Below are 24,083 nucleotides of genomic sequence, written 5' to 3' on the forward strand. Positions count from 1 at the left end.
CAGGTGTGTACACCTCCCTCATGATAGACACACCGCCGCCGCCATGGCCACGCTGTCCATGCACCACCCCCCGCACGCCGACGCCAAGCCCAGGTGTGTACACCTCCCTTGTCATCGAGATCGACACCTTATAGGCACACGTTAAGAGCGGGAAACACAAAAATATAGGCACGAGATAGAACTGTATGGACGGCGACGCAAGGTCGCCATGTAAGGATGAGAATTCGCGTTTTGATGTAATAGACTTCGCTTCTAAAGCTAGTCTTCTTCTTGAAACTCGCAATACCGAGCGCGTACAATTATATTGTGTACACATACCTACAAACTAAAATACTAACCCTGTAGACACGAGCTAACACCGAGGAATGCAAAAATTTTAAGCGCGAAATAGGCCTGTTGTAAGGACAGGAAGGCGGGGTCGCCATGTAAGGACGTGGCTGACGTCAAACCCGAGTGTGTACTTACTGAGCAAGATTCAATCTAAGACCGAAGAATCCAAAGGCCACGCAATAAAATTATGACAGGGGACATAGCTCAAATGACAATTGCTTGCAGAAAACTAAACGAAACGCTATCATTTTTATACATATTATTTACGTTCCTCTTAGCTTTTTGTTTCGTTTTTTTGCAAACGTTTGTCGTCTTGGCTAGACCCCTAGAAACTCCTCGCAGGGTCGCCATGTAAAGACGAAAGTTCACGTATTCGTGTCACGCATAACGAGCTATAATGGGAGTAGTATGAACGTGAACATTTGACAAATAAGGAAGTCTTGTAAAGATTTAAAACAATTCCACGGGTTTCACATAATCCCATGTAACGGCAATTAATAACATTCGGTATTAATTCTAATAGTAGTCACAGTATATAAGTATAAAGTAAAGGATAACTGGCCTAGTGCTTTTCTGTAAGAAATAGATAATAAAAGCTAAATATATTGAGTGTATATTTTTCGTTTGCAGTTCACCAGACTCGTCACGGTCGGTGTCAGAAGAGCCGATGGAGCAGGACGAGGGCAAGTGAGCCCTGGTGCGTGAACATGTATGTACAGTTACTGCTAACATTCCGCCGCCGGCCCTACCGCCCTGGCGACCCTAGTGACCCTAGGGCCAGGGCCAGTCCGCGGCTCCTCGAATCTGCGCTACAGTCAGGAGAGTACTGATAAACCTATTTATTTAGACCCAGAACTAGTGACCATATTTTGCGCTCGATAAGTAAAGAATTTATGTATATTTATGGAAGTTGTACATATATAATATAATATGAGAGTATATCGACGTTAGACGTGCGCGCCGAGCGCGAGATGTTTATGTGACGTTGTGAACTTTACGAACGAAATGTGTCCTGCCAAATGTCCATCTCGAGGCGAGATGTTTGTAGTTACGTTCAATAATTGTCTATTTGATGTAATTCATAATGAATTAGCTAAGCTATAGATACGTGTGTAGGTGTTAAAATTAAGACAAATCTTAATTTGAAAGCTTTAAAATGTAGTAAAATGATAATTTGTACAAAAAAATATCAATATTTGGAAGAAATGTTTTATATGAATAATCTACGAAGTAGGTAATGTAATTATATAGTAGGCGGCGTTTAGAGAATTGCCTAAATGAATGTTATATATTTTCCCTCGTGGGCGTGCTGAAAAATTTATATATTTATATGAAAAAGATACTCAAGTTTCTTGTTACGGAAATGTAGATTTCCTTTCATTGTGCCCCTGGGGCTTGCCACTCTTCACTTGTCTACTATACCAAAGATAGTAATCTTTCAATTTCTAATAAATTATTCGTCTACTTACGAGTAGCCGGTGTTATTCACGTTAAGCCCGCTTCCCCACTTGGCGGCGCGGTATCGGTCCCGAATCTGCACCAATCAGGAACAAGTACTGCTTACTGCACCGATACCGCGCCGCCAAGTGGGGAAGCGGGCTAACTGTGAATTTCTGTCTCTGTGATGAGTTGAAGTTGTACAATTGATTGTTGTTTGTCAAAGTGTTTTAAATTGTACGATTTGTATCAAAGTCTATGATTTATGGATGGAGTCCTGCTTTATCGAATAGTTTACTAGGCATAAAATTTAAGTCGGGACTTACTTTACTAACTTGCACAAAAGGACGTTTTTTGGAGGACCCTTTGTGTAGGAAGCTGTTCAAAGATAATGTGCAATACCTATATGTAGTTTGGCGCTTAATTTCATAGTCATAATACAATTGTCAAATTTGAAGCTACAAACGGGCAGATAATTTTCCAATGGCGGTACATATTTTCTTGTACTAAGTTTTCTAAAGGGTACGTCGTATGTTCTATAGATCTTTTTTTTTAAATAGAGCTTAAATTACGGACAAAACATACCAGTTCTATAGAACAAATGAAATACCCAAGCATTCTGCTGATTGGCTCCAAACACTTAGACCCAGATATCTTTATGGATCCATAGATTGTATTTTCGTAATGAGACTTGTGGAATCGGATAGATTTGAAATTGAAAGTGACGTGTATATATTTGTATAGTAGTGGATCCGAGTTTGGATCCAAGTGTATGGAGCCGCTGCCGGCGAGTGAAGTAGGCGCGCTGTGTTCGGCCGTCGGCCGTAGGATCCAATCCTGTACGTTTAATAATACAATGTTGTGTCTTTGAGAATTTTATTGTTAAATTGGAATACAGATGAAATAATTATTTAATAAATGTATATATACCTACATATATATATATTTGCAAATACATGAGCATTTTTATTTTAAATTTAATTTTGTTTTTATAAATAAGTCTGACGATGGCAAACTTATACTGGACAGTAGATCAGCAGAACATGTATTTACAGTCAATTGAATAAAAAAAATCATAATCTACTAAAGCTTCCGATATTATAAAAAAAAAAACTACTACTATCCAATATAAATTGCCATCAATTCCCTTCCTTTATAAAATATAGTGGCAGTTATAAACTTAACAGAATAGCAAAAACTTAGCCTAGCGATTTGTACAAAAATATAAGCTTACCTAAGTATAAAAATAGTTCAATTATTTGTCTAAATAAAGGGTGAAATTGTTATCTCTGACCAAACTCTGAGGGGTGAATATGTAGATCATACTAAACAACTTTTACGATGGGGCCAATCTCGAAATCGTAAAAAAAAAGCTGCCGTTTCATACATTTCAGCGAATTAGTCAATGTTTTCTATAGAACAGCTTTTTTTTCGCAATTTCGGGTTTGGCCCCATAGTAAAAGTTGTATAGTAAAGTATGATTTCCATATTCACCCCTCGGAGTATGGTGAGAGATTAAAATTGTATGGTGACAGTCTGGCAGGCATGAAAAAAAAAGATAAAATAAAGATTAAAGATGTATCAACGCAACACAATTAAAATAGTTTTATATGATTTCGATTAATCTCAAATAATTCGTTCCTAAAAAAATATTTTGTCATATATATTAGAGCCGTTTTTTTCGTACATATTATTAAGTGCGAGTCGTATATAAAGATTAAGGTAATAATTATAATCTATTAGATGCCGTTCTAAAAATAACATAATTATGTTAATGATTCGAACAAAACATATACACCGTGTTTTTATTGAATTCCGTTAACTTCGGGGTATGGTTAAGTACGTTAAGGAAAACTAAATGGCAGTTAATAAAAAAGTTATATAAAAAGTAATTAAATGTCGCATAAGGCGTTGTTGTAACACGGGCATTACATTTAACTGAACCTAACAATTGAAAGAATGGGAGAGGATCGTGCCGTGAAGAAAGCGTACTTGGGACAACCAAATGGGAGACACCTGATTGGACGCCGTAGCCCTAGGTACCGCTGGAACGACGTTTTAGCTCAAAACCTACTCGACCTCGGCCATGGTGACTTGCGAGAGCTATCGCAAGACCGAGAGGCGTGATCTGGTGTCGGAGGCCAGGACTCACTTCGGGTCGTTGCGTCACCGTAGTAAGTAAGTAAACAATTGAAAACTGTGACATATCAATGTCATTTCAAACATTGATCGTTCGACATAGTACTTAAGTTTAGTAGCAAATGTATCAACTCGTACTAAACAAATCAAAATGAACAGTCAAGGGCATAAATATATATACATTCCCAAAGTTTCAAAAATATGTGTACCTTAGATAATAAGGTCGTGTTCACATATTTTTGAGTTATTTGCATGGATCAATATTTTTGCCTTCGACTGAACACGAATATGATATGTAAACAGGCCCTAAGGCAAATGTACATGCTCGTAGGGGCTTTATCAAAAAAAATTGATTATATCAGAAATGGAGTTAATTAGAATACCGGTGTCTTTGAGAAAGTTACTTGATTAAAGCTCAGGAATGTACCCTTCAAATTAACGGGAAAAAAACACGGTACATATTGTCACCAGATGTAACCAATACATAAGCTCGGACATTTTACGGGATAAATTAAACATTTGGTAAAAACAACTAGGACAAGTATCGACTAGAAACGAGTCACTTATATGTATATGAGCGCTTTTTTTATACAAAACAAATTCTGTTGTTTTTAGTGTTCCGTACAAAACTTTGTTTTGACAAACGGAACACTTATGGGATCACTTCGGTCTAGCAAATCAGTTAAATGCGTTTTTTTTTGTTCTCTTATTTACCTACCATCCTATTTTCGATTCAGCACACGTTAGGCGTGGTATTCTATTGGTTAATCAAAAGTAAATATCAAAACATTTCTTGTACAGAAATATAGAAATCGCCGATATCAGTCTTTACCATTTTCATAAAATAACGGATAACAAAACAATTTGTTAACCTTTTCGACGCCGTGTCAAACACAAATGCTGTCACTCGGACGCCACGTCACCGAAGTGTCAGAAATTGAACTTTATGCACATGCACGAGATCTATGTTGCTCTGTGGTCTGTGCCCGATTAATCCGTCTTTGGCGTTGGACCTGCGGTGCCGATATATCCGTCATTGGCGTCCAAAAGGTTAATTAAACTTAGGCGCTAGTGTCGATCGGGCGCGTCGAGCGAGCTGCAGCGACACGAGCACGAGCTGACCGGGCACTCCGAGTGCTCCCTGCAACATAGTAAGTAACATTATGATTATATTCGTGTTGCTCGCTTATGCTTATTTTATGGTCGTGGCGTGAACACGTGAAATTATGACAGAAAAAGGAAACCGACTTCAAAAAAGGTAAAATAAAATAGTGTTTTTCTCTGTCATAATTTCACGTGTTCAAGACCTTAAAATAAGCATAAGCGAATGCTTATTTTAAGGTCTTGAACACATGAAATTATGCACTCTCTATGCATCTCGCTCGTACTGGTATATTAGTGCGAGCGATATGTATAAAAAGTAAGTTACGAAGACGTTAGCGAATTTGTATTGTCAAACTCGTGGTAAGGCTACAGTTGCACTACATCAAATTTGTGGTTTTCGGGAGGATCGGATCAGGAAATTGGATTACGGTTGCTTGAGTAATCGCTGAACTACATGAAAAAAATAATCATCATTATCATCAAAACAATTATCATCATCAGGTCCATCAAATTGGTAGTTTTCGAGAGAAAATGCTCGAGTTGCTAAAATACCCAAATCACCATGCACATGCTTTTGAAAATCAAGGAGTTCCCTCAATTCGTCATGGATCCCATCATCAGATCAGAACCAGATTAATTAGCTTAGCTATGCTTGTTGTAAGAATACTCTACGACGCGCCCTTCAAAATATGACGTACGATGATACAGAGAACCTACTAATAGTCGTAACATGATTGTGTACTTTGAAATTTAATACTTAAGACCCATTTTGTTAAGGCGATAAGACTTCTATTGTGTAAGTACTACTATTAATTTATAATTAAGTGAATAATTAAAAATTGATTAATTTTGTCCTTCGCTGCCTGAAACACAGGAACTCCTAGTTCAGGCATTCGTAAACCACTTTCCTCTACTAACAACTCTTAGTCTTTAAGATGAACCTCTGTACAATACTTTTTTCAATAAATTATTTGTATTTGTATTTGTATTTGTAATTACTCAAATCGGACCACGGGTTTCTGAGTAATCGGAGTAAAATAGCCACAACCGAATACAGAACCTTATCCTTGTGGGTATAGAAGTCGGTTAAAAACTAGTGGCACCGAGCTGTACACTCGGCAAACCCTCATGGGTCCGCCATTTATTAAAAAAAATCAAATCTAACGAAATCATTTTTGCTCAAGAACAATCGGAGGCCTCGACTTTTGCCTCATGGAAGAACAAATATACAAACTTCGACATTAGTAATAGTAGAATCTGTATGGGACTCACTTGAACCAGCCGGCCATGTGGTGCGCGTGTCCGCCGTGGCGACACGCCACGCACCACGAGAACCAGCCCGCGAAGCTGGCCCCCGCCCCCGCCGCGCCCGCCCCCGCGGCGCCCGTGCCCAGGTGCAGCAGGCACACGCCGCAACGCGGCAGCGGCTTGCGGCAGTTCGGGCACGATGAGATTTGCTGAGAGATCGATACACATACACTTTAAATACACTTTTATTATATTATTACATTATTTAGGGAATTTCAAAGTAGATGCGAGGAATGATGATCAGATAATTTTTAGAGAGAAGGCCGTCCCGACGTCATAAATACATTTTTATTTTCTTTATTAATACAAAGTTCGGTTAGGTATCTGTAAAGCCTCGGTGACCCAATATAAAATCCTGGTCACGGCACCAACTGTAAACATATTTTTACTCTTGGATCATCAATTGTCATCGACCTATTACATCATACGCCTAGGCATAGACCTACACTCTTGTATAAACAAGAGGACGGAACGTTTAATCTACTGTACCCTCTTTTTTTGTACACCGCAAACACTTTCTAAGACAAAACCTAAGAAAAATATAATATTACCTTCATTTTGGCAGCCGGCGGTGGTAGCCGGGCAAAGGCGGGCCGCGGGCGGTTCTGCCCGGCCGGCGCCGCCACCGATTTGCCGCAATACGTGCACGCCACTGATACCTGAGAAAATTTTAGGTGCAGGTTTCAAAGAGTGGGCAATATATAAACTGACTTCTGATTTCAACCAATTAGCGCCACTTGCACCCGTCCCGTAACCCGGGTTAACCCGTTAAACCTGGAGTTACCACGGTTACGTACAATTTAACACTGGGTTAACGGTTTAACCGCTTAACCCCGGGTTAGTGGGATAGTGCAAGGGTCGTAACAATTATTAACATCAGATGTCGCAGTTATATCCCCATTTGTCCCCGCTTCTCGTGACCGGCATCCTACAAAAAGCGGAGACAGATGAGAATGATCCAAATGAATGCACCTGTTTCCATCTGTGCCCGGCGGTATAACGATAAGATAAACTCAAGTCAATAGCTCGGTGGATATGTAACGACTAGTGAAACTCATAATGGCATGCGTTATGGAAATCTTGCGCATCCCGCATGCGGGCCCTTTCGACCAATAAACCTGCTTTTAAGGTTGAATGCAATAAAGTCAAAACATTTAAAAACAACCTGTTTATAAATAAATAAATATTAAATAAGTAAATATTATAGGACATTCTTACACAGATTGACTAAGTCCCACGGTAAGTCCAAGGAGGGTTGTGTTATGGGTACTAAAAACTTAACAACGAACCGAACCGAACGGGTTTATGAACCGATCTCACCTGTCTAGGAACCCCCTCTGCATTGGAATCGTTCTGCGAAACCCACGTATCGAGCGCGCACCGCGCCCACCACAGCTGCCAGCTGTCTAGGATGCAGCGGTAACTGCAAGCAAATGTAACTTCTACATAGTGCTTCGATTATTCGAATATATGTCGAATATTCGACCTGTTTTGATATTCGAATATTCGGCCGCTCACTTTACGAATATTCGAATATTTTTAATTACCGTAAAATCAGGTTTCTATAACATCTATGAATTCAGAACTATTTCTCTGTAACGCATGACATTTATGATTGAAATTTGGAATTTTAATATAAATAACTAGAATTTTAATTAGAATTGTGAAATTTGTAATTTTAATATTAATAATGAAAGTTTTATGTAGAAATATTGAATTATAATATTCAAATATGATTAGAATATCTCGTGAGAAAAAATCGAATATTCGAACACCTGAAAGTTTCGAATATTTGCAATCCCTACTTCTACACAACCGTCAAATAACTGGCGTAGTCGGTAGGATATAAGACACACATATTGAAATAGGCTGGTTGAACGATTAATGTTGAGAACCCCAGGCCAAAAGTGAATAAAAAACTGATATGAGAATGGATGATATTAGAAAACAAAATAGTAATGATAACATAACATTTCAAAAGTAAACAATTCAAATTCTGGCTTCGTTAATTGTTAGATTTGTTAGTTCAACATTTTGTAAGGCAAACATAGGGCGATAACTTTGTAGAATGTTGTTTCCATACTTCTGGCCTGGTGTGTATTTCTGAAGCGGAATGAATATGAAATGAAAGCGTAGGTACCTGTCGAGCCAGGCAGTAGGTATGAGGTCCGCGGGCAGACAGCGAGCTGCTAATAACGCCGTTGACTGCACGTCTCCCGTATTCTCGAGCCAGTGCTGCAGCAGCGTCACGCCAGAAGGGCCCATGCCTGCGCGAATAATCTTATTGAAACAAGTCGAGAGAGCTATGAGGAAAATAATTTTAAGTAATTCTCTTCAGTAGCCTTAGCACGAGTGCGCGGCGATAGTATCGAAAGATTGATTACCAGTCTTTTTCTAATTAATACAGCTAAAAAAGACGGGTAGTAAACCTCGTACGCGAAGTATTGTCGAGGTACACTAGTGCTAAACATACAAGGTACAGGTATATCGCGTGTTAAACTTGAAAATTGTCTCCGACATTTCAAATGCGGCATTGCCTTCGAGGTCCCAGATAAAGACAAAATTTTACATCAGTATCTTTTAGCTGCGAGATTTTTTCGAATTACCCTCATTTGGTTTTGTTTATCAACGTTTCATACACTATCGGCGTTAGTCACATTAAACCAATAGATGGGTAGGATAGGTTCATTAGGTTGCTTCAGATGTCCGAACAGCAAACTGTCCATAAATAGGAGCCCCGTCGACTAAGGGAACGAGACAAAGATTTTCACGATCTGCCTGATCTTACGATCGGCCGCCGACATCGATAAACAGAGGGTACAGTTGTATAAAAACTTGCCAGTGAGCAGGATGCCTGCGAGGTCGCCTCTCTGTACCAGTTGTTCGGCGCTCTGCTGTATGTACTCGTGTAACCGCGCGTCCGACAGGTACATGCAGGCAAACGCCACGCGGTCTTCTAGCCGCATTTCTGTTTCGTTCTGTAAAACAAGAAAATCGTGAGATATACATATCAGTAACATATATTGCGACACCATCTATCGCAAAATAAAAGGTGTTTTTCAATGTTTTTATAACCGAACAACTTGGCCCTTTTTCTTGTCCACGTTCTCGTACGTTAATGTGAAAAGGAGGACAAAGAGTTACAAGAATCAAAATGAGAAAATTATTTTTGGACGTTCTAGTGCCATTGTCTCAGTTACTACTAGGTGAACATAGGAGCCGCGTGCTGCTGTAGAGTATGCTGCCAGGAAGAGCAGCAGGCAGCAGGGTCGGGCGGCACAGTCTACTGACCAACACGGCGGACAGGTCGGGCGGCGCCGCGTGCTGCTGCGCGGAGGCCGAGGCCGCCAGGAAGTGCAGCAGCGCGCGCAGGTACGCGTCCGGCAGCGCGGGCGCGGCGGCGGACAGGGACTCGCGCCAGAGACGCTCCTCGCTTAATCCGGCTAAAGCTAGTGCGACCACGCGGAGCTGTTAATCATATAAAAAAGTTTACATTACTTTTTTACATTACATAGTGATTGTTATTTATAATATTTGATTTACGGAAAAAAGATTCATTTCCAAAGTCGTTACAATAAAAATCATAAGTGTATACATACCGAAAGGTTGTCTAGAAGAAATCGCTTCCTAGCGATAAGACCGTCTGTTGTTACTCAGCTTTTAACTGTATTTAATTTTTTGTGTATTTTTAACTGTATGGTGCACAATAAAGAATATTTAAATACTTACATTTTCTGATCCCATTCAAGATGTTCAAACGGTAAAGATTTAAATCAACAAGGAAGCAGACTCTCCAATGTGCACGGTTTCTATAAAGTTAGCGCAGTTATCACACTATGTGGATCCACGCCGCACCAGTGTGTGAGCGACACAGCGCCATGCCTGTATAAATAGCGTCTCGCTTACACACCGGAGCGGCGCGAGGATCCGCATCTTACGTAAAGACGGCCTTTCAACCGCTTCTGAGTGATTATATCGCTTCAGGTCGTACACGTACAGTCCAGTGCGGTGGGGTACCTGCGGGGCGGCCGCGCGGGCCAGGATGTCGAGCGCGGTGCGCAGGCGCAGGTGGAAGGCGGCGAGGGCGGCGGCGCGGCACGGCGTGCCCTCCGCCTCCGCGCGCTCCACGCCGGCGCCCGCGTTCTCCCACCCCCACCCCCAGCCGCACAATTGTAAGGCACGTGTTCGTTCTGCACTCCTGTTAACAAAATCATTGTGTCGACGTTTGATCCCCTTGTAGCTAACCAACGATACCAATATTTATATTAAAAATTAACTCATTGCAATAGAATTGTGACAGAAACTGGTGTAAAATCCGCCCCCGATTCTCGAATTTCTAACCTCCTTATAGCCATAAAAAATGCTACAACTACCTATATGAAACATTTTCATATCACTTTTTTAATTTAAAAAATCCTGGTCACGGCACCAAATTGTAAAACTTCTATCATCGATCACTAGGATATAAACCACTAGGATATATCGATAAAGTGTGATATGGCGGCTATTTCATAAGGCATTCCAAAGTAAAATAAAAAATAATCCTGATCACGACACCAAACTGTAACATCTTTAAATGAAGGCTAATATACGGATTTAGTTAACACTACGGTTGGATAGGCCGGGTAGCAGTAGACAGCATCTCAGAGCGGTAGCCCCCGTCCCCCGGACGCTTGGAGCACCGTACATTCATATTCATTCGGTCCGAATAAAAAAAAACCTAATCACGACACCAAACTGTAAATAAAAAGTTTTACACCTATAAACTTGTAACATATTGCCTAGGATAGTCTAATGTACCTATAGAGTGTGACGCGGCGGCTGGGTAGATCAGGGAGCAGGGAAGGCACCAGCTCCGAGCGGTAGCCGCCGTCCCCAGGCGCGCGGAGCACCGTGCACACGCCCGGGTGGCGCCAAGGACTGTTCCGTATGCAGCCTAGAATAATGCAAGTGTCACTTTCCAGGAAATAAATATATAAAAGCACTTAATAAGTTCAATACGGTTATCATTGATAAACGATATTTCACAGCTTTCACTAAGCCGCCGAACCACATAATGATACCAATAATCTAATAAACGATAAATTTGATATATGATATTTTATTCAGGTTTAATTGTACAACATTTACAACTAGGAGAGCCATTAAATACGTAATTGTAAAACTATAGTAATCAAATTATATGATAAATAGTTTTTTTGTCCCTACTTAACGATAAGTCAAAGAAATGTAACAAAATAGGTAGTATGAATTGAATATGCATCCCATGACATCTCAAAACATCTTTCATTAGCAATCAGTATTATGTCTGTATGGTTTACCATCCTCTACTAGCGATTTGCTAAGAGCCAGGAAGTGCCACAGTCCGCCCAGAGCCTCATCATCGGCCAGGTCTGCGTTCTGCCACATGTCTGGCTAAAAAACAACACAAATTACAATTACGTCATATAGTGACTTGAAAAATACATAACAACATTTGTAAATACAACAGCCAGGACCAGGACCTGGGTAAACATTACATTATAGTAATTTTAATAATTAACTACCTTAATAAAAAAGCGACCTTATCCCACTGACCTTGAGTCCATAGTCCGTCAGCGCCCGCTTCCTCATCTTGAAGGAGATGTCGCCTATAGCCTCGTAGAAGTCGTCCTTCATGAGCTTGAGGGCTCCGCCCCCCGCCGACCACACCAGCCCGGAGCCCCACGAGCACGTGACGCGCTCGCACACCGTGTAGTCCGTTATTGTGCCTGATTCAAAAGCAAATCTCAGTATATTTGAGTCTGTATGGTTGCTAATTCAAATATTTCGGGTAGGTATGCAGCCTGCATGCTTCCTGATACAAATATTCAAAAGCAGGCATTGCGTCTGTGCAGTTCACAAATCAAAGTAAAATATTATTTAAAGCGGATATCAAACCTACACAATTTCAAATATTGAGGAGTGCATGGTTTACAATTCAATTATTTAGAACTGTTATCGAGCCTACAAAATTCTCAATCCAAGTAATGGTTACCGAATCTGCATAGTGCATCATTCTGATATTTAGAAGAGGTATGGTGTAGACCGTATAAAATTTGTACAGTTAAAACTGTTAGTGTAAAAACTAAGCTGGCTTTGGTGTCTAAACGCGTGTTGTCGCAAGTTCAAATATTTAGTGCTAGTATCTGGCCGGCATAATTCCTAATTTAAATATTAAGATCCTCACCTGGACCGACGCATAGAGTTCGGACGGCATGAGCGGGATGCCAACTGAAACTGGAAAGTGTCCCGCAGCCGGGTGTCACGTCTCGCTCTATCACTGAGACTCCTCGGCTGTACTCTTCTAACTCTGCCTCCACTGCCATGGCTGGGGCTTGCTGCAAAAATGCTTCAAATTAGAGACAACCACCACATCGGTAACACTTTCGACGCCAATAATATTGGATTTGATTTCGTGCATGATTTTGATGTTTTGGTGACATTTGTATTAGGCGGCCTATGGTGCTCAGACTTAATTATACCTTCAACTTGAACGATGAGAGTGCCATCGTGTTTATCGTATAACACAAACTTCAAAACATCGTTTAACTTTGCTAGGTAAAGCTGTCAACGCGTGCTATACTGCTATTTGAATAAATTATTTCTATTCTATTCTATTCTATTCATAAATAGACTTTGATCTAATAGTAACAAGGTTCACATTACCAGGTCAGTAGTCTGTCCATTTTTGTAGTCGTTGTTGGCTTGCTGTATGTCGTGGAGTCGAAGCGTGGTCGAATCTCGCTGGAGGGACATTAGCAGGTTTCGTCTGAATGCAACAAAGATGCTTGGGTTATTTGCTTAGGCTACGCGTAAAATATTAGAGTGCGTGGTAAGGAAATACAAGCGACGGCTATACACGCATTTATTTATGTATTTTTCACAGTATTATTAATTATTACAAATATGCTTGCTTGTATGACGACACGGGCTCTAGAGTATCTACTATCCGTGTGGTATTTCCTCCATCTTGGTGTCAGCGTCAGCAGCGGGCCGTCAAAAGCCCTTGCGTCCCATACACAGATGCACCAACTACTTATGCAACAGCTAACGCAAAATGCTACAACTACCTATATGAAACATTTTATATAACTTTTTTAATTTAAAAAAATCCTGGTCACGGCACCAAATTGTAAAACTTCTATCCTCTTATCACTAGGATATAAACCAATTTACCGATAGTTTGATATGGCGGCTATTTCATAAGGCATTCCAAAGTAAAATATAAAATAATCCTGGTCACGACACCAAACTGTAAAACCTCTAACATCTTTAATTGAAGGCTAATATACGGATTGGACAAGACGAAGATCATGTCTAACGTCCATGTTGTGCCAACTCCCGTATTAATCGGAGGCTCTGCGCTCGAAGTTGTTGACGATTATGTATACCTAGGACAAACAGTCCAGTTAGGTAGATCCAACTTCGAGAAAGAGGTCACTCGTCGAATCCGACTCGGTTGGGCAGCGTTCGGGAAGCTCCACAGTATCTTTTCGTCCAAATTGCCGCAGTGTCTTAAGTCAAAAGTCCTTGACCAGTGTGTGTTGCCAGTGACATACGGATCTGAGACGTGGGCGCTAACGATGGGCCTCATAAGAAGGCTCAAGGTCACGCAAAGGGCAATGGAGAGAGCTATGCTCGGGGTTTCTCTGCGTGATAGAGTCAGAAATGATGATATCCGCAGTAGAACTAGGGTCACCGACATAGCTCGCAGAATTGCAAACCTTAAGTGGCAGTGGGCGGGGCACATTGCTCGCAGAACTGATGGGCGGTGGGGCCGGAAGGTTCTGGAGTGGCGTCCGCGTACCGGAAGACGAACTGCCGGTAGGCCTCCAACGAGATGCAGCGACGACCTGGTGAAGGTCGCGGGAATTCGGTGGTTGCGAGCGGCACAGGATCGGTCGGAGTGGCGAGCCTTGGGGGAGGCCTATGTCCAGCAGTGGACGTCTATCGGCTGACATGATGATGATGATGATGATACGGATTTAGTTAACACGACGGTTGGATAGGTCAGACAGCAGCTCAGAGCGGTAGTCCCCGTCCCCGGGCGCTTGGAGCACCGTGCATTCATATTTATTTGGTCCGTCGCATCGGGATGCTATTTGTAGTGTGTGTACTCACCGTGTAGGACACCACTGTATCTTGGTCGCTGACGGTACGGACAGCGTCAGCAGCGGGCGGTCGAAGGCCCTCGCGTCCCACACACAGACACACCCGTCGCCGCGGGACGCTAGTTGCCACGGGCTGAACGGGTCCGCGCACGCGCCGTAGCAATGGCGGGTGGTTGTTACCATTACTGCCTTGTTTGATAAGTCTAAAACAAAAAAAAAAGTATAATAAAGTACCAAAAATTGCAAGTCCTTAATCCAGCATGGGACTTGATACTATTACAAAATAATATAATATACGATTAGAGTTTCGTGATATAATTTATAAATGCGAAAAATAGGAAATTCACACATGAATCGTACAACGTTTTACAATACATACGGCCCTTTAAATTTTCGACATAGTTACGTAATGTGCCAATTATCGCACTTTAATTCTAAATACTAGATTGATTTAATTCAACAGTTTCTCACCTCTAAGATCAAATATTTTGATGTGCTTCATGTTCATAGAAGCTAGCAGAGTTCTGTGAGGTGCGTTGTTCCAAGAAACATTGTGACAGGTCTCCGAAAGGCCCATCTCTGCAATAGGCCTGGCGGGTTCTGAAGATGTAGATGGTGAGGCTACTTCCATAGCTTTAAAATGCAAAAAAGATTATTAATATGCCTTATTCAACTGTTCCTCAAAGGTAACCTACAATATTTTGTACAGTCGAAGGCAAAAATATTGATCCAGACAAATGGCTCAAAAATATGTGAACACGACTTTATTGTCTAAGGTGTAAGAGTGTACAGTCGAGTTCATAAATATGTATACATTTTTTCACCTTATTGCAATGGATTAAGGTGAAGAAATGTACACATATTTATGAACTCGACTGTACATTTTTTTTTAAACTGGGACTGTATATATATTTATGCCTTAGACTGTACAAAACAAAAAAACATTAGCACATAAACAGAGCACTCAATACGAAATTTTGACAGTGGTACCTACCTACTAAGATTAAACAGTAAAAAATTAAATACAATTTGTAGTTGTATTGCCTCCAATTTATCTCTGAGAAGGTTATTAAATGGTAGAGAAAATTTTGAAGTCAAGTAACATGGAATCTTAAATAATTACATGCCTGTGTTTATTTATTTAAAAGTTTAACATTCGCAATGTAACATACTTGATTCGTCAGGCAGAAGACCCCGGTTGATGTCCCACACAAGGATGCAGTGATCGCTGCGGTGCTTCTCCAGAGCTACACTCAACAGATTTGTCTCGACATGGCTCCATGATACTGAATTGCACAGCCTAGGGTACTTGGGAACTGTAAACATGAATAATAAATAAATTTCAACCATAGCATTGACCTCCCCATCTCATGTAAGGTTCAAATTAGACGTCACTCCGGTCGCTGCTGCAAAGACTGCGTTCAGCTTATGGTTGGGTCGTGTCGTACGGCTGCGATCATGACCCAAAATGGTCCCGCCGGAAGATCAGCGCTGACTTTCGGGTCAGCATTATGCTGAGGCAAGACCATTTCGTGGTAAACTTAAACTCCTACCTATTTTATAAATTCCCATAGTTTTAGTTATACTTTTGTATGTAATTTTAGTTTTAAGTTTATCACGAATAAAACATTTTATTTTGATTCTGATTTTGTAAAAATGATTTATCTTGATATTCTTGATATTAATCATGAAAAAGTTAATATTCTGAATTATATCTTTTTTGTTTTACATAAAAACTACTAGATTGGTGCGGCATATGTATAGGTTTTAATTATTACCAAATTCTCTGCCAACCAGTCCTAAAGGATCATATGTCTGCTTCAGACTTGTGAGTGAGACTCTGCCGTTAGAGTGTCCGAGGGCTAGCAGGGGGTCGGGCTGCTCCGCTATAGCACTGATGTCAACGCAGCGCACGCCGCTCGCACTCTGCGATGCGAGCACGGTCGCACCGCGCGTTGACGATATTTGGGTGTCTAAAACATCGACAGACAATATATTATATTTATACGTAGTAAATACTAAAAATCAAATAACAACAATTTCTTCACTTAGACACAATACAACAGTTTGTGCGTAGTGGGTGTACGGTTGTATGATGTAAATAAAGAAAAGTACTATAAGATATAAATGTTGTTATAAAAAGCATTATGCTTAAATTGTTCGATGAATGCTAAATAATGCTTAAACTGTACTGAGTTCGTTACTTCAGTATTTTATTAAACGTTTATAGTACTTACAGGCAGTTTTTTTCTCGATATCTTTTAAACGAGCAACTTCGTATAAGGTTATGTCTGGACCCCATATTATAAATTTATCCAAGTGAACAGGGGACCAAATCACATCTAGTTTAGTACCCGCCATCATAGTCCTTCAAGGTTCGCCTCGCATTAAAGAACGCTATTTTACTTTATCTAAATTGTAAAAACAAAATATTTATGACTTTTATGACACAAAAATAAATAATCGACTTTGAAAACGTTTAGTTATCGCTAAACGTTATCAATTAACTTGACAATTGTTGACGTTGAGTTCAGACGAAACTAAACGAATCAAAAGGGTATGTTCGAAAACAATTGCGTTAACATTCCAGTCATGATATGTTGATATAGAGAGGCATTATTATTGCATTGCATTGCGTCACTGCGTCACTTTCGTCTGACATACTAAGGAAAGAAATGCAAAAATTGCAATTTGATAACGAAGGGCAAGATATTTGTACACATATTAGAAGAGTAAGACATATTTCTGTCTCGTTCTGTTCTTCGAATCAAGAATCAACCCAAATGGTCAAGCGTAGGTGCGTGCTCTGTCTGTGCCAAGCTGTCGTGTCGTCACCTCTATCATGTCTGTGGTCGTCAAATTTTGACAGTTTCATGTGAGTGATGATGGTGTGATCGTTCTTGTCGAAATTAGTGAAATCAAGTGAAATAAAATAATTTAGACTTTAAAACCCGTGTCCTTCTAGTGCGCGCAGCAGCCGCTTTCTTGTACAGGTAAGTCAGAGCAGTAGATGTTGCACATATGGAGGCTTAACGCCGTTCCGTATTTAGGGTCAGTGACGTGATTGTTTACTATGATGGCAACGCCTCTCGCTCTCCCACAGTTTCTCGTGCATTGTCTTGCAGTTCTCACGTGCCGGCGCACTTTTCTCGGCCTCATTTGTGGGATTGCTACAATTTTCTCGTCTCCGGCGCGTGGTACAGTTAGATCGATCGTGGCTTGCTCGTGGACAGGGCGTCGGAGTCATCGCCCGTGATTCACGCTCTTGTCGAGGGAGTTTTCCTGTTAATTGGCGGTTGTCGCGTCGTGTAATAGTCCAGCAAGGTGTCTCCTTGTTTTGGCGTTGCACCACGTTGGTGTACGTGGTGTAGCGAGTGTTATGGAACTGTCGGCTCTCGCCCGCCTCCTGCGGACGGGAGACAGAGTGCGAGTGCAGACATGTTCTCTGCGCTAGCGTACCAGTTGTCCACCACATTCCTGGAGGAGTGTGACAAGAAGGTGAGGTGCCGGTCAACTTAAATGTGGACTGCTATGTGCCACTGTGTGGTTCTCTGTGGTACTCTGATTTTATTTTTAGTCCGAATGTCTTGTTTCTAAAGTAACGATAAATTAATAACACAACTAGCTATTTGGCGCCCAATCTTCGCTGCTAGGATATGACAAAACATTAAGTAACATATCTTTGAGTCACTACTCTTATTGTTAACAGCTATGTCACAATTCTATTGAATTGAGTTTGCGTTGTTGATGTTATCACAATAGTTATTATGGGCTTTGGTTAGCCATCTAACTGACAATCAATCAGAAATCATCACATTTATTCATGATAAACTATAACATACAAAAGTATAAAACAACAAAGAAATATAGTAATAGTAATAGCCTTTATTTCATGCTTCTTTTTTACAATTACATAAAATTTCATATTGGTTTATTATTTGCATGTCGCTTGTGCGGAAAAGGCCTCCCCCAGTTTCTCCCATTCCTTCCTATCCTGTGCTGTTCTCCACCAGTATCTGTCGAAGTTCACTAGCTCGTCTCTCCATCTTTTATTTGGTCTTTTTTGCTTTCTCGCTATTCCTATTGGTGACCATTCTGTGACACGTTTAGTCCATTGGTTATCCGTTGTTCGACATATATGGCCAGCTCAGGCCCATTTGCTCTTTTTTATTGCGTATATTATATCTTTTATTCCAGTTTTCCCTCTTATCACTTCGTTTCTGATTCTGTCCTTAATTTTAATTTTTAACATTGACCGTTCCATAGCTCTTTGACAGATTTTCAGTTTATGACTATGTTTCTCAATGGGGCTCCAGGTTTGGGCACCGTAAGTTAAGGTAGGTAGGACAGCAGTATCAAATACCTTTTTCTTTATGGCCATTGACATATCACTCTTCAGAATTGATTTTAGAGACCAATATTTTCGCCACACTCTATTAATCCTGTAGTCTACTTCTTTGTCGAGTCTGTTTTTGAAGGAAACTAGTTGTCCCAGGTATGTGAAGTCTTCAACATATTCCATATTGCTTCTTCTGTGCTTTATTGGTATTTTATCTCCATTAGTAATGATTTTGCATTTTTTCATGTTCATTGCTAGACCTGCTTCCTTGCATGCTGAACAAAGAAATATAAACATAAAAATAAATAAATAGTTCTGTAACGCTGATCTTCCGGCGAGATGATTTGTGGGCCACAAACGCAGCTGTTAGACACGGCCCTGTTATAAAACTGATATAATCAATCATTAGATGTAATTCTAGAGTTTACTATGCACCTTAAATGTCCTTTTAAGTAATTATGCAATTATGTTCCTATTATTAAATTAAATTAAATAATCATTTATTGCAGATCATAACAATCCATAGATTTTGTTAGTTTGTCTTAAGCTAAGTACCTAATACTAGTGTTAGTAATTAAATAAGTTATTCTACAACTAAAAAGAACTAAACACCATACAGGTCAACATACAGGTCGCCCAGTTAAGACCACCAGGTGCCTCCATATTCGACAGTCGTACCTGTCAGATAATACTTTCAGAAAGCTGTTGGGACTGCTTCTTGCTCTTTGCATTAAGGAGGCTGAGCGCTTACGCAAGATAGCATGGAAACCGTCTGTGCGCGCCTCTGCAAACATCGTCGAGGCGCTGCAGAACCTTGACAGCCCCATCAGCATTCTGAAAGCATTATTATGCAACCTTACAATTTACCAGACTAAATTTTTATAGAACTAGCTGTTTCATAAAAATAGCAATCATAATGAAATCATGATTCATCAAAAACCATAGTCATCACTATGCTGTTAAGATAGCAACAACTTCTATCTACCAATGTAATCATTGATTTGCCGTAGTTATTGGAATCTTGGGTTATCTTATGTTAATCATAAAAATGCTAATGAGAAAGGATGGATATGTATTCAAATGATTATATGGCACAAGGCTACAAACTGGGCTTTGTTCAGTATACACAATCCAGCCGGATAAAATGAACTCTTATGTCAATGGTGCAAAGACTATTTTGACTTTTTCCTCGCTTTATTTAATTGTTCCCTGCATTTTGCCTTAATTAATGTCCTTCATCACATTTAGTGTTTTAATTCAGTTGTAATTTATATTGCCAGTGCAGTGCAAGTGTAAATTTGTGGGTCTAGTACTTGTGTAAATACTAAATAGCTGCAGGAAACCTGTAGCAGATAAAAGAGGTTTTCCTATGTAGATGTTATTATTAAATAATAAATAAATAAATATTATAAGGACATTCTTACACAAATTGACTAAGCCCCACGGTAAGCTCAAGAAGATTTGCGTTGTGGGTACTCAGACAACGATATATACAATATACAAATACGTCAAACCTTCACGTAAAGAGCGTACTCCCGTCATAAAGGCTGGCAACGCACTTACAACCCCTGGTGTTGCAGGTGTCCATGGGCGACGGTAATCGTTTACCATCAGGTGATTTGGCTGCTCGTTTGCCTCCTACATCCATCCATCTGTCTGTTTCTCTGTCTGTCCGTCTGTGACCAGGCTGTATCTCATGAACCGTGATAGCAAGACAGGTAATTTTCACACATGATGTATTTCTGTTGCTGCTATAACAACAAATACTAAAAAAAGAATAAAATAAATATTGAAGTGGGGCTCCCATACAACAAACGTGATTTTTTTGCCGTTTTTCGCGTAATTGTACGGAACTTGTCGTGTGCGAGTCCGACTCGCACTTGACCGGTTTTTATAAAAAGTAAAAACTTAAAAAAAAACTGCACGCTCCACCTCACTTATATGTAAATGGAATATTAATACGTTTTAATCGCACTCGCGTAATAGCAGGCGCTGATCGCCTTTCACAATGAATAGCAGTGTAATTGCCAGTTTAATACACAGATTTCACTCTCTTGCCTTGTGTTTATGTTTTTGTTTACAAGTTATAAAAGTACCATTAGCAAAGAAACGACCAAATATGTATTGACTGTTTTTTGGCAATTTCTAATTTTCTGAAATGATAAGCAAACAACTTTATCAATGTTGCCATTCATTGAAAGCAGAACTACGCTTTTAATTCGCCTTAATATATGTGACGTTTTCAACCGAAAGGTACCACATTGTCGGTTGTCGATAAGGTTGATGTAATTGAAGCTATATGGTAATAACACTAATAGCGCCTTACTGACAAGCGACAATAAGTACCCTTTTGGTTGAAAATGCCACATGTTAGTACATAAGTCCACCTTAATTAGCATTAAATCATAGTTCCACTTTCCACTAAATGTTCTATCATGGCCGTTTAGTAATTTAACATTTAGAGTTTGGAATAAGTTTAATTATAATTTTCATAATTGTTAAAAGATTAGGCGATGTTGGAATATTTTATAATTTTTATTTCTCTACTTTATAACTGTTTTTACGCTATTATATTTTACTTGGGCGAAGTTGGGCACTAACCTAGCTTCACCTGTTTTGCCAACCCTAATTTTCAATGAATTGCATACATTGATAACGGGGTTTGTAGATAAGGGCCACTGACGCTCAACTAAGATTAATAAAAACCGGATAAGTGCGAGCCGGACTCGCCCACCGAGGGGTTCCGTACTTTTTAGTATTTGTTGTTATAGCGGCAACAAAAATACATCATCTGTGAAAATTTCAACTTTCTAACTATCACGGTTCATGAGATACAGCCTGGTGACAGACAGACGGACAGAGGAGTCTTAGTAATAGGGTCCCGTTTTTACGTTTAATTCATCATTTCCATATATCTCATTATGGAGTCATGAAAGTGACTCCATTGCTATTCTTGCCGCGCCACATCGTTTTCTCTATCCAGTCAACTAGAAATGTCAACGTTCTTGTTCACACAAAACAACCGTAGGTTGTCTAGAAGAGAGTGGTTTTAGTGATTAGGCAGCCGGTTGTTATGATATGTGAATTTCTTTGTTAATTTTTAGGGTTCCGTACCCAAAGGGTAAAAACGGGACCCTATTACTGAGACTTCGGTTTTTATATATGTATATTAATTGGTGCAATACTACAACCGCTCTGGCCTTGGGTTCGAATCCCGGTAAGGGCATTTATTTGTGTGATGAACACAGATATTTTGTTCCTGAGTTATGGGTGTTTTCTATGTAATTAAGTACACAAGCCTTCTTGAGCTTACCTTGATCAATTGGTGCTTAGGGCTTAGCTTAGTCAATTGGTGTAACCCCTCGTATGCGGCCGGTCGAATTTGATCAAAGCGATCTTGGCATTTAAAACAATAGATTTAAATTCACACGCACGGTTCCGTGTCTAAGCATACTAGGGGCAAAGATAGATATAACTCCGTAATAGATGGATACAGTCTAAGGAAAAAACGTGCCTCGAAAATCAAGAAAATTTGATTCTCGTTCAGAGGGCGCTACTAGCTTTGGCCTACTGTCGTATAGATGGCGTTGACGGTTTCGTTTGTTATTTAACAATTTTAACGCATATCAGTGAAAATAAAAATATTTAAATACATTTTATCGTATTTTTATAAATTTTCATTTTTAGTTTTAAAGTGTGTCGGCAGATGACAGTGAATTTACTGGGGTTACAAAATTTACTATGACAGTACCGCTCTAGTATAAGTTACTCTATGCTAGGGGCAAGGACACTTGCTAGGGGGTAAGGATGTCATTTAATATTTATTACGTACATACGTACTGATACAGAACTATATGATTAATATTACTTATTATGATATAATGCTTAAGAATCTCTCTTACATATTAAGTACGCACTCCGCATTCTCGGGAAGCCCAGACGGCTTAATAGACTTCTCGCTCGATAGCTACACATATACGTAGAGGTATAGTTAACGCTATCTCTACTGAGCTCGTTCACTTACGTACTAACAATGGCATTCTGTTAAACAAAAGCCATTATTTCTTTTGTGCCTGAGGCTCACACACAATAGCCACGCGATCAGGCACAAAGGCCACACGCTCAGGCACAAAAGAAATAATGGCTTTTGTTTAACAGAATGCCACTGTCAGTACAGGTAAGTGAACGAGCTCAGTAGATAGACCGCATACTATACCTACAGTCGCCATCAGAAATATCACAGCGGCAGATGTGCTCAAAAATATCTGTAACACACCCTAACGTCTTGACAATAGTGGCGTGTTCATGTTTGTGAGCGCTCCGATCTGATGAGATGTACCACACCGACCGATTCCCACAGTACAACGGTAAAGCGGAGAGCAGCTAGTTAGCTAGCTAGCTTCATAGGCAGGGTATGTATGTATGTAAACACTTTATTGTACATAAGACAGATTATAAACACAATAAAAGAACATAAATATATACAATGTACAAAGGCGGACTTACCCTTAAAGGGGTTTAAAGGTGGACAGGGTCACCCACTACCTCGTTTTTTTTGGCATTAGAAATCTTGTAAACAAAGTTCATGACTTTTTATTGATAAACGCTTTTAAAAAATAGTAAATAATAATTATAAAACCAAAATAATGTATATAAACATATGCTATATAATTGTTACATATTTGCTGTAACTTATTTTTCAAAAGTGTTTTTCTATAAAAAGACACATCGAGGTTGTTTACCTTTTTTCTAATGCTAAAAAAAACGAAGTATACACAGACGGACAAAGGACTCTTAGTAATAGGGTCCCGTTTTTATCCTTTGGGTACGGAACCCTTAAAAGGCGCACTAAGAAACGGTTTAAGTCACATTTGATACTTAATTTCTTACGTCTACGTTCCGTTTCTCTCTCTCAGCCAGCCGAGTGTAAATGTCAACGTCTCCAGCGTTTAGTCATTCAATTATATGTTACGTGCTCACATGCGATGTCGATGTAATGATGATTGCCGAGATATCGCGATTAGATATGTTTGTGAATGCAGCGATGGCAACGAAACGGCGGGTCGTTATACTGAGCAATATACATCTGTAGCTTACCGCGAACCGTCCTGTGGGCAAACCGTAGATTTTTAGGGTTCCGTACCCAAAGGGTAAAAACGGGACCCTATTACTAAGACTCCGCTGTCCGTCTGTCCGTCTGTCTGTCTGTCACCAGGCTAGATCTCGTGATCTGTAATAGCTAGACAGCTGAAATTTTCACAGATGATGTATTTCGGTTGCCGCTATAACAACAC

At 40.0% G+C, this 24,083-nt stretch overlaps 3 protein-coding genes across 14 annotated transcripts in view; 2 read left to right on the forward strand and 1 right to left on the reverse strand.

Moving 5' to 3' along the window:
* LOC134746291 (histone deacetylase 4) overlaps positions 1–2,743 on the forward strand; it is a 150,401-nt gene extending 147,658 nt beyond the window's left edge. For all 10 annotated transcript variants that reach the window (XM_063680648.1, XM_063680653.1, XM_063680654.1 and 7 more), the window contains one exon: positions 961–2,743. In XM_063680648.1, the coding sequence (XP_063536718.1) occupies positions 961–1,021 (61 nt within the window). In that variant the 3' untranslated portion in view covers positions 1,022–2,743. The remainder of the gene's footprint in view (positions 1–960) is intronic.
* On the reverse strand, positions 2,630–16,965 carry LOC134746320 (GATOR2 complex protein MIOS). Its single transcript, XM_063680717.1, has 18 exons — positions 16,688–16,965; positions 16,229–16,423; positions 15,623–15,766; positions 14,922–15,083; positions 14,461–14,653; positions 13,006–13,108; positions 12,527–12,677; positions 11,896–12,068; positions 11,640–11,733; positions 11,119–11,254; positions 10,336–10,516; positions 9,610–9,786; positions 9,158–9,296; positions 8,459–8,585; positions 7,639–7,741; positions 6,870–6,977; positions 6,283–6,467; positions 2,630–5,047 (listed from the first exon to the last, which is right to left on the reverse strand). The coding sequence occupies exons 1-18, from the start codon at positions 16,812–16,814 to the stop codon at positions 4,975–4,977; spliced, it is 2,571 nt and encodes an 856-aa protein (XP_063536787.1). The 5' UTR covers positions 16,815–16,965; the 3' UTR covers positions 2,630–4,974.
* A 337-nt stretch (positions 16,966–17,302) lies between these two features.
* The window catches only part of LOC134746311 (ras-related protein Ral-a), a 46,491-nt gene continuing 39,710 nt past the window's right edge, over positions 17,303–24,083 (forward strand). The window contains exon 1 of one of the 3 annotated variants that reach the window (XM_063680706.1): positions 17,303–17,443. Coding sequence is in view for 2 of the 3 variants with exons in the window: in XM_063680704.1 (XP_063536774.1) it covers positions 17,889–17,948 (60 nt within the window). In the remaining variant the exon portion in view is untranslated. Of the gene's footprint in view, positions 17,444–17,466; positions 17,949–24,083 lie in introns of those variants that run through there. The other 2 variants (XM_063680704.1, XM_063680705.1) reach the window with 2 other exon arrangements.

The sequence above is a fragment of the Cydia strobilella genome, chromosome 12, assembly GCF_947568885.1.
Source record: "Cydia strobilella chromosome 12, ilCydStro3.1, whole genome shotgun sequence".
Taxonomy (NCBI): domain Eukaryota; kingdom Metazoa; phylum Arthropoda; class Insecta; order Lepidoptera; family Tortricidae; genus Cydia; species Cydia strobilella.

What these genes read in the sequence shown, in the direction of transcription:
- LOC134746320 (XM_063680717.1), bottom strand. Translation starts at nt 16,814, where the DNA reads ATGATGGCGGGTACTAAACTAGATGTGATTTGGTCCCCTGTTCACTTG. An exon ending in CAAATCGCTAGTAGAGGATG is followed by an intron (nt 11,255 to 11,639) that starts GTAAACCATACA and finishes GCATTATTCTAG; the next exon opens with GCTGCATACGGAACAGTCCT. An exon ending in CGCCGCGTCACACTCTATAG is followed by an intron (nt 10,517 to 11,118) that starts GTACATTAGACT and finishes TTTTGTTAACAG; the next exon opens with GAGTGCAGAACGAACACGTG.